The sequence below is a fragment of the Acanthaster planci genome, linkage group LG11, assembly GCF_054643075.1.
Source record: "Acanthaster planci isolate LZ-2023a linkage group LG11, COTS_SCS, whole genome shotgun sequence".
Taxonomy (NCBI): Eukaryota; Metazoa; Echinodermata; class Asteroidea; order Valvatida; family Acanthasteridae; genus Acanthaster; species Acanthaster planci.
In genome coordinates this window covers 11,960,409-11,971,398 of record NC_141787.1, presented here as the reverse complement: position 1 = coordinate 11,971,398, position 10,990 = coordinate 11,960,409, and the positions used below count along the sequence as shown (strand labels likewise).

The following is a 10,990-nucleotide window of genomic DNA, read 5'->3' as shown; positions in this document are numbered from 1 at the left end:
GGCTAAAATATACCGGTAGAGATTCAACAAACGCACTGTGAACTGAAATTATAGGAAATTCAGTGTACAGTGTAAATAGAAAATGAAGTGGGACCGTGTGAATTTAAATGTTATTTTAAACGGAAAGAATTTTTCTTAACGCGAAGCATTGCGAATTCAAAATCACCCCTATAGAGCATAATAGTATGGTACAAATAAGGTGGCTGCTTCTGAGCTGCTTAACGAAAGGACTTTCGTCAACAAAAAGGTACAACGTGAATATAGTCACAAGCAAGATCGTGCAAGTACGTGCATTATCATATTCACAATTTAGTGTCAAGGACACGAGTCGGCTGCATTCGTATTCCTGGATGAAGTAACTTCAACTTAAAAACTGCTTTTTCGTTTGGGTGAATTCGCAGTACTGCATTGTCGAGGAGGCACATTAATCCAAGGTAAATTCACTGATTATTTCTGTCCGTGGAAACCTTTTTTTTAAAGGAAGGAGAACCTGTCATGCCCGCTCTCACTCTGACCCCGCGGGTGTTGTTCGCTTCCTAAAGAGGCCATGTACTTCACAGATTTTGCGCAAGATAAAACTACCATATCTTAGATTTAATCGTAGAAAAACTGCGCTATTTTTCAGAAATTAAAAAAATGGAATTAAAAAAAAAAACAATGATGGACAGCTTTTTGTGTGCGAGCATACAGCTTGGAAATATGAACTTTTGAAGTAAGATTGCATTTGGCAACACTCCTCGTATCTTGCGCGAAAGCGTATCGGTTTCCTTAAAGATTAAAAGAAATTATGTGAGGAAGCTTTTTTCCATCTTTTTCACGATTTTTTAACAGTTTATGCCACGTTCCAGGCCATCCCCGTCTCGCATGTGTATCTGACCTCTTTTGTTCGGGCAGAGGAGATGATTAGTCTATTTTGTGATGGGTTACTCAAGTCTATTCTAGCCCCGAAATGGTTAGGTGTAAATTGTTGTAATAATTAAAGAATTAAACATGTACGTCTACAAAAAATGGCAAAATTGTTTTCTTTGTTTTTAGTATAGTTAACGAGAGGCAATGTACTTCACTAACATTTGGGGCACGTTTATCATGCACAGAAACGATAGGCTAACAAATTCAGACTTCGCCTTGGTTATCTTCATTAAAAGGGTATGTTTAAAAGGCTGGAAATGAATGGGACATGACACTACAAAAATCCCCCAAAATTAAAAACAAAGGGGAAAAGCAGAGGCAAAAATGTTTCCATCACGATTTATTCCACCACTTACATTTGTTCAAACATACTATTGACAACGTTACACCAAAAATATATGTTATACTTAATACGAAACTATAAATGCAATATAAAATGTTACTGAAAGACAAAACGTTTCAAACGGTTCACAATAAATTTATTTTGGAAGACAGTTTTATTTGCCTATACGCTTCGCACCATACCACAACGTAGCGGGTGGTGTCAGGTTAAAGTGAACTCGACTGTGTTACAATAAATTATAAACCACGGGCGTGCCAATATTTTAACATAGTGTGAATACTATGAAAACTGTTTCACTTTTGCATAATGCATGTTATTTAAGTGGAAAGATGCTTAAAGTGGAGTGTACTCGTGTTGTTTCCCGGACCGACATTAAACTTCTTAACATTTTATAAAGTAAAAGGTATGCAAAATTATTTTCTGAGTATTACACTAATCGAAGTCAAACTCGTTCATAGCCTGCATAAAAGTAATTGATGCGCAAACGTGTCATGTAACTACAATACATACAAATATGTAATTCTACATGTGTCATTAACAATATAAACCGTTTCTAATATCATCCAAAGGTTGATTGTTACACAAAACCTAAAATCAATTATTCTACACAAACAGCATGTGGCAATAATCAAGAAACTGTACGTTGACAATAACAGACGCTGTCTATTCAAGGTACGGAAAGACACACGCTGTCCAACCGCCAGTGGATTAAATGCTTTAGCAATTAAGCAAATAAAGCAAATTCAATTACGCCATTTGATTAGTTATTCCATTTCCACTACTATTACTTTCATTTTAAGCAAATGAGTTAAAAGCAAGGAATGCATATCAAAATGAACCAAAACGAAATGTATCTTTTTAAAAGTCAGTGAGAAAGCAAAGTCCGATAGAGAAAATATTTTCCTTTTCAGCCAAACATATCCAGGCAAAATTTACCATGAATATGCACAGAACTAAAATTGGGACACTAATATTACAGCTCCATTGAAAGTGTGACTCAGGTGGACTGGGGAGGAAATTCTAAAACACAGTTGCTTGGGGGAAAGGGGACATTTGTTTTCAAACATATTAACCTAGGAAACTTACTGAAGGGGAAATTTCTCCCAAAGTCATTTCAAAAGAAGGAGTTGTCAAGAATAAACTGATTATACAATATCAAATCTGTAAAGTTCCATCAATGCAGTAAAATTCCAGTACCCTAATAAAAGGATGATATGGTGTTGGCGGGGGCGAATGCCACTAGAGTTAAACGGAATTGCTAATCGTCGTTGATGATGGTGGTCTTAATACTTTTCTCCAAGGTAAAGTTGACATTTTATAAAGGCAGCTGTCGCAATCTTGGAAGCTTTAGAATATCCTCCGGTAATGGTTTAGCGATACAGGATTGGATTATACACAACACGACCTGCTGCATTGCCTCCATCACGCTGTGAAATTAACCACACATACCAAAAGACAACATTTTGTTATTAAGAGTTGTGATCAATGCGTCAGTCATTTACAATGAAATCAAAACAAATACATAAATCGAAATTGCAAAGTTTCCGTCCAGCAAGACCTACCAATTCTTCTTCGTAACGATGCAGTTCTTCCATCCCAGTAACATAAAAAGGCCGGATGAATTCCCTTCGAGCAGGGAGAGTCTGTGTGTTACACAAAGAAAACCGAATATGATTACCAATTACGCCGAAAACGAAGACAGTTCTGTTTATAAACATGAACAGATGTCCAAAGTCTTGAGACCTAACCCGTTTGTATCCGGATCCCGTAGCAAATTTCACAACACTTTCAGGTCGAGGAACTTGCTAAAGTAACACTTTTCATAATTTGGTAAATGCAAAAGACATTTGTCATTTATTCTTTGTTCTTGATAACCTTCACGTAAGTCGTAAAAAGAAAACAGAATTATTAATCACACGTCTGGAAGAATCAGTTTCTGTTTGCCGAACGGCAAGTAATTATCAGCGGTTCCATGGAAATTCTATCATCATTTTATAGTTGTGCTCAACTGAAATGCATTTTTCCAACTTTTCTTTCAGTAATGAGCTCAACTGAATAGCCAATCCTCATACCATTAAAAAAATAAATCTGTGCAGGGACAAGACATTTTAATGGAGCACTTTGATTTTACCTGTTGCAGGTACGGCGACTGGCGCATAACTTGAGCTAGACGATTCATCCGCCTCTCATCTTCACTGTGCTCTGTCGGACTGTAATCAACTTCAGAGGACATGCTAGGATCTCTGAGACCCTCAAAACTAAAACGCTCCCTGGGGCCATGAGCTAGAGCCTTTGCCTGTTGATTTTTCATCAGAATGCAGAAACAGAGAACCAAGCCGGCTATGATCAGAAGGAGAGCAACGCACCCCACTATGATGAGAACTGCCGCCAAAGGCGACAAGCCATCTGGAATACAAACACAGTGAAGTTTGACGAAATTTTTCCTCCAAAATTTCACACCATCTGAATTATTATTTTTTTCACAAAAAGAATTACATGAAATGCAAAACATTCTTAAATATTTTAAAAGGGAGAAACCTAAATCTGGGATACGTGAACAATGGCTCACGGAAATGTGTTGATACTGTACAATAAAGTCCACACCTACGTCTATTCATGTATTCATCACATCAGGATGGTACCGATGTGCTGGAACCTTCATTGCCTGTGATCTAACACATCACATGCAAATTTCAAAGTCTGCTGAGACATGTTAAAAATAAGTGAGGGAAAGTCATGGCAATGATAAGTCGTATACCTCCTGGAGCAGCTGATGTGGACGGTGTCGATACTGTATCTGTAGACGTTGTAGACGTCGATACTGTAGCTGTAGACATTGTAGAAGTCGGTACTGGAGTCAATGTCGTTGGTAGTGGACTTGTACAGTTCTCACCAGTAAACGAAGGTGGACAACTAAAACGAAAGTTCAAATGAATTTACATGTTTACCTATTTCATATTTCTTGGTGTTAATTATTACCACTATAGCACCTTCAAATGAAGTTTTACTCAGTCTTAAATGCATATTAAGTGGATCGTCCAGAAGTAAAGAACTCTTCCATCCCCTATACAAAGTCATCAAGATGTACACAAGTGAAACCTGTGGTAAAAACATTAACATTTGTCCACTCCGTATCTGCACACCTTGTTCCTAACGAGATATTACCTGCAGGTAAGCTGCGGGCCAAAAGTGGATCTTTCACAAGTTCCACCATTTTGACAAGTGTCTGATGTGCAGTCTGTCGGTAAGTCTAGTAAAACAGAGAAACAGAGACAAAAATGACAAGGACATTAATGCGAATACTTCAACACCTTACAAAATATACATAAAAGTCATGACAAGTGTATCTGAGCTGCACATTTTCTAAGCACTCTAGTCAGTGAACCACGTTCGTGTTCGATTTGCGAAGTTTACTTCTCGCAAAGGCCTGTATTTTGGATGGCAATCCGGCTATTCCAAGAAAAATTTAAATACCGCCTGACAGTTTAAGAACAATAATATTACCTGTTACCACGACGGAGTTGGGTATAATGGGAATAGTTCCACCGTCACTTGTTATTGCACCACCATCTTCTATCACTCTCCTGATGGCGTCTGCCGCCGGAAGGCTCCCTTGGAATGCTACTGCTGAGCTCACAACCACGCTCCCGCTTTTCATACTTATGACTTGCACCGAAAACACACGCTCAGTTGTTGCACTTCCCCTCAGTCCATTCAAGATCTGACAAGTGACAGCAACAAAGGATAATAAGCTAGCAATATCTTTTCGGACAGCAATTTGTTAATAGAGAGGTGGATTATGGAACTGAATGAATCTCACATGAAAGCTTCCTCACTGTTCTCAGTAGTTAGTAGTATCTTTACATCAAAGAATCGCGTGGGGGATGGTCTTTGGCAGGTGAAGACGCAGTTTTTATGCAGTTTGTGCCGGACTAAATTCAAGACTGCGCAAAGCTCTGCAAGGCGCATTTTACAAAGTATGATTTTAGCCGCTTTAAACAGACTGCCGGTTTTGGAGAGTATTTACTGGAATACTTCAAATTTTCCTCGTGTGCGAAACAATAAAAAAACCCAACCCACTGCAATTTATTAACCAAAAGCCCAATTTCTCAACAAAATTGCAATTATCAGATTACCCCTGGTCCACAAGGCTCTAAAGTTACCGCACGAAACTGCACTCATGGCTTGCTGTAAATACTCTTCATTAGAAGCGCACAAAATGTTGTTCGTTTCTCCTCCTTTACGTACGATTTCAAAGGTGGAACAACAAGGGCCATAATTTCATCCAGCCTCATACACAGCATGTGCTACAGTGAACACTTTCATTGGTATCTAGTAGCAGGACGTGCGCATGGGGCTTTGTAACAATTGTATTTATGGAAATAAAGGTAAGAATACTCATTGTACAGATTCGCAATTTGCATCAAATTTTACCAATGTTGAGAAATAAGTCACAACTGTAAATAGGGCATCCGAAAATTAGCTGGTGTATTACCCCTGAAGTAATTCTTCCAGCAAATTGCTTTGACGCAGCCGCTGTTGGGTTTTCGTATTCGGAGATGAAGTTCACATTTAGTATGAAAGTGACTTGCACTGCCTGGCGTTCTGAAACAAAAAACAATTTTTTGTGATGTCAGCTAAGCATCCATTCTACGGTTATTCTATCATGATTTTCATGTGACCTTATGTGGGTTTTCTCCCCTAAAAAACTTATGTTTCTTAATGTATTTCAAAAATCAGGAAAAAAAATTGAATGGAAATAACATACCTCTACATGAATTGTCCCCGTTGTCAAAGAAACCTCGTTGACTTCTGCATTGGCACTGGAAACGAACGTCATTGCTAACTGGTAGACAGTACTGCCCCGTCCCGCTACACAGAGAGTTGCCTGATGTACACGGACTTGTAACTAAAAGCAAAGAATAGGAGCCCATGAAATGACTGAAATTTGTTTTGTCAAGCAGGCAATTCAACATGAACGTCTTTTAGTTATTTCTGTAAAGGCCTGCATTTATCAATTGACAGAGGCTTTCTCTGCACATTGAGAAAAAAAAGGTCTCCTGACAACAGTGCCAGCTGTCCGAAACGTTGAGTATCCTCAGGTTCTTTTCAAAACCACACATACTCACAAAAAAGAGACGTCATTACATGGTGCTGCCACAAACCTTTTACGTAATTTACTTTACGCGTTCAGAACTATTATGTAACTCATCTTCTAGGTGAAACTGACCATTGATTGGTTAAAATATAACTAAGAGGACACTGAAAATGTCAGAATGGGAAAAACCTGTGTTAAAAAGTTGTACAATGTTTTTTGGCTGAGTAATGTGCAAAAACCTTCTTGGCATGAAAATCTTTCCGGGTGGGTGAAAAAATTCAAAATGAAATGCTATTCAAATGTTGCATTCGTTACCACCTGCATTATAAAGAACGAAAAAAACCACAAACGGAAGCTTTTAGTTTAATGTATATAAAATCATAAATTACACTTGTACTGAGAGACCTCTTGGTCGAAACAGTAAACTAGAAATCTTTTACATATGCTACCTTCGCAAGTTCGTCCAGCGTATTCATATGGACAAACACACTCGCAGAAGTTTGCAGAAAATGAACCTCCATTCAAGCAACTAGATGAAGACAGATCGCAACCTGATGCATACAAGCAATGCACAAACACAGAAACCACAAGACAGAAGCATGTGTTATTAGGGATAGTGATCTTCAAAAAAATAATTTTGAGAACCAGTCGGTGATCTTGAAAATTGGTCTTAGCAGTATAACAAGTGTTTCACCTACAGCTATAGGCCCACGGGAGACAGTTTTGCTGAACAAATATTGTAGTATGCTCCAAAATTAAGTTTATCAAGCAAGGAGAAATAACAACCATTAACGCTAAGGCACGAACTCAAAGCTGAAAATTATTATTTTCCGCTGGATGGGCCAGAGTTTATTTTAATAGCCTTTTTATGCAATGTTAACTACCCCTGAGGTTTTCGGCAAAAGTTTTGAACCCCCCGATCTACCCCACTCAGACGTAGCCTAAAACACATTTGAAGCAAGATATGGGACGGACAGAGCCCCCTTCCGCCTTTGTGCTTGTCACTGTTTGACTGGAATATCAGGAATTCTTTACAGACTTCCAGGGAGGGATGTATTAGGTAACAATAGTCTACAGTGTGTATATGAATTTGACAGGTTAGGGGGTACCCCTCTGTCTCATATCTTGCCTGGTATACTAAAACACGGTGTTGTTCTGCCAGGAAGAACCCACATGCCTGGGAACAAATAAGTACCATGAATTCCTGCCTTTTTATTCCTGGTTTTTGCAATCTTCTGATTGACAAAGGATGGTGAGATTTGAGATACTTATTGTTGGCTGGAGTGTCATGGGGGTTGTTGGCCTCAGTTATAAATATATGTGAAAAATAGGGAGAACCAGAGTTGGATTGCATAATTAATTTTTTTGCATTTATGCATGTATTTATTCTTTTACTAAGACATTTTGATACAGGATTGCGTACGCCGAACATGCTAATTATACTCAGTCCCCATGTACATTTAAAAAGAGATCTTAATGCAAGGATGCATGGATTTTTTTCTCTCAGTGTCACGCACGGTTTAGGGAAATCTGTGGTCTTTCAGTGAGTCTTATCATCCTTTCAACTGCCTGCATCCTACAAGTTCCCATTTGTAACGCTATTCATCACGGTGTGAAATGCCTGGTTTAGTGTTATTACTTGAGCAGTTGGTTCCCTTCCAACTCTGACTGCATGAACACTGGCAGGCGGCCGCGTCAAGTGTTCCATTATTCAAGCAGGTCAAGTCGCAATCTACAAGAAGAATTAAAAGAGATCATCGGTATGTACATTTTGAACTGATTTTAGGACGATCGCTTCCTCTTGTACTCAAGGCCAAATTTAGGGGGCTGCACCCCGTGTTTGTCAATGACGTGTGCTTGCTCCCAAGTTTTGTTAGGCGCTTTCAACTAGCGCTAAAGTGGATTCTTTTACAGAGATGCATATTCTATGAGCTGAATCGAGTCTAGTCTAGTTTATCACACAGCATTCATGCAAGTAGTACAGAAAGATCTAGATAAAGCATGTAATTCACGAATATCCCACAGAGTAGATCTCTGTGTACAATTTTCCGTTCAACCAGGATGTAACTGCCTTACAGCCCTTGGGCAACAGGTCTCCGTGTCACCCAACTTTACCCTGACTACATGGCGCAAATTGATTCACGCTTCGACCATAAAACAGCGGGAAAGAACTCGAATATTGAGTAAAATTACATACAGGCAACTAGATGATAACAACGAGTTCCAAAGGTTTACAAAATTAATTGTTGACTGAGCCAAAATATCCTCTGACAGAGTCAACAATTTCATCTGAAATCGTGATTTAAAAGTTTCATTAAAACTCACCTGAACAGGTAGTTCCAGTCCAGTGGTCAGAACATGAGCACTGACACGTTTCAACATTGCGTTCACCATTTACACAATTCAGTGGACACTCTGTAAAAAAAGTTAAATGGATCCTCGTCATTTTATACCACCTCCAATGTGTCTGTTTTCCCACTCCTTTCAACATCCGTATTTGAAATTCAGTTTTGGTCATTTCAAAATTCTACGTGAAATTCTATTATTCATTACTGACCTTCCAAAACATTAATTATGCTATATAAAGAGATAGCGACCTCGAACCTTGTCTTGGTCACAGGCGGAACGAGAAAACCTTCAAGTGCTATAAACATGCCAAAAATCAAAGACAACCTGTTAGTTTTTAACCTTTCACGATCTTTAACAAATTCCTTAATCTTTGGAATAGTTGAGCGCTTTGTCAGCTGAGGTTATAAACGTTTGCACGACAAGCAGACGTCCGGGGATTTTTATAACATGATCACTTTTCAAAGTATTGTACACAACAAAAGAAGGGTCAGGTGTCAGTGTCAGGTCGTTAAACTTACTACAAATTTCTATTCCACATTCTTGAACTGTTCTACACTCTGATATTTTGGGTCTAATTTCCTGGATAATTTAGTTCTAGACATTAAAATACACTTCTCAAAACCGGGATTATGTTTTGTTTTTCCAAGGCCTACGGGTAAGTTGCACACCCGTGCATGAATAACCTTATTTTTTTGGTTGTTTAAAAAAAAAAATTCCTAAAGATTTTTTAAAAATCCCGAAGCTGCTACAAATATGCGTTTACCAGAGCAGGTATTGCCCATCCAGTTTCCGTCACATGCACACTCGCATGCTGCATCGTTCCGGGTCCCACCATTCCCACAGGATAGTTGACAACCTGCAACAAAATTACCACTCCTCTGTCGAACTTTATCTGTAATTTGGAGACTGTTTTCAACATTGGAAAGAAGGCATCCTTGTTTTTTTCATAATCATATATCAAACCATTCACAAGCGGTGTGATTTATATTTGCAAACATTTCTCTGAAAATATGGCCAAAATCAGTATCACCTATCCCAAAAGCCGAGGTCCTAAAAATGTGAACGGTCACGTTTGATGTCTCAATAAACCTTGCAAAATTTCCCTTATAATGATTTAAAATTCAGTTTTAGTACCATGAAAAGCGAATATACAACAGTGGGGACACCCAATCATAGAGGTGCGTCTTTCAATTTAGCTATGTTAGGCTGGTTGCTTTGTTGCTCGTTAAATGCTTTTCCATTTTTTTTAAATTATTCAAAGCCTTGAAGTTGCTTATTCGTGGACCAGTGAAAACAATCACTATTTCTCCAGCTGATAAATATCTGTATGTAGATTAGGCAGGGTGTGATATCAAATCAGCCAAGTGCCAAGCATAATCGGTTTAAGTAATTTCAAAGCAAAAGAAGATTATTCCTGTATTGGACTGAATATCCCTATATACTACTCATAAACTCAACTGTCAATAAGTGGATTTTGTCACAAGGTCAATGCAACTATTTCTTTCGTACCACGTCCAACCATAATCGATTGTGGATGGTACAGTGTTGCAATGCAAAGGATTATGTGGTTAACACCAATGCAGATGCAGACAGCAATGAGGTCTCTAAAGTTACACGTGCATGACACCTACCAGAACAGGTGTTTCCGATCCAGCTGCCAACACATGCACACTGACACGTCTCTGAGTTGAGCTGTCCACCATTTACGCATGTCAATGGACATACTGTTTACAAAAGAACATGCTTATAAGTATCTAAATGACAATCTGCTACCTGTCAATTTCATGGTGAATACTAGATTTTGGCTGCCGGTTGATAAAGACTAACAAAGAACAAACACTCCTGTGAAGGAAGATGCACTGTTAAAAAATCCTCTTGAGTATACAGTACATGTATGGCGTAACACAACGATAAATTCCCATTCCTGCAGATAAATAGAACAAGCTACAAACGGAATGGAATTCAAAATAACATTAATGCAAACTATCCAATAGCACCGGTAAAGTAAACGCTCACCAGTCAATATTCTTACAGCCATGACAAAAATAAATCAAATAAATCAATAAACATAAACGAGAACAAACGTGAACACAAATTATAAACTGTATATGTGTAACTGAATGCAAAACGTGATATTTTCATTTTTATTTCCAGGAGAAAAGAGAAAGGAACTGGTTTGGTTACCTGAACAATTTGCGCCTGTCCACCTCTGATTTGGGTCACACGTGCACTGGCAGGTATCCTCATTCAGTGTTCCACCATTTAAACATGTAAAAGGACACGCTGCACAA

At 38.5% G+C, this 10,990-nt stretch overlaps 1 protein-coding gene across 1 annotated transcript in view; it reads right to left on the bottom strand.

Moving 5' to 3' along the window:
- Positions 1-1,234: 1,234 nt before the first annotated feature.
- LOC110984790 (uncharacterized) overlaps positions 1,235-10,990 on the bottom strand; it is an 87,644-nt gene continuing 77,888 nt past the window's right edge. Inside the window, exons 70-83 of the mRNA XM_087143525.1 lie at positions 10,884-10,982; positions 10,331-10,423; positions 9,463-9,555; positions 8,676-8,765; positions 7,990-8,082; positions 6,800-6,901; positions 6,021-6,161; positions 5,748-5,857; positions 4,757-4,973; positions 4,418-4,502; positions 4,011-4,165; positions 3,384-3,658; positions 2,815-2,895; positions 1,235-2,679 (exon numbers count right to left, since the gene is read on the bottom strand). Of these exons, the coding sequence (XP_086999651.1) occupies positions 2,623-2,679; positions 2,815-2,895; positions 3,384-3,658; positions 4,011-4,165; positions 4,418-4,502; positions 4,757-4,973; positions 5,748-5,857; positions 6,021-6,161; positions 6,800-6,901; positions 7,990-8,082; positions 8,676-8,765; positions 9,463-9,555; positions 10,331-10,423; positions 10,884-10,982 (1,691 nt within the window). The 3' untranslated portion in view covers positions 1,235-2,622. The remainder of the gene's footprint in view (positions 2,680-2,814; positions 2,896-3,383; positions 3,659-4,010; positions 4,166-4,417; positions 4,503-4,756; positions 4,974-5,747; positions 5,858-6,020; positions 6,162-6,799; positions 6,902-7,989; positions 8,083-8,675; positions 8,766-9,462; positions 9,556-10,330; positions 10,424-10,883; positions 10,983-10,990) is intronic.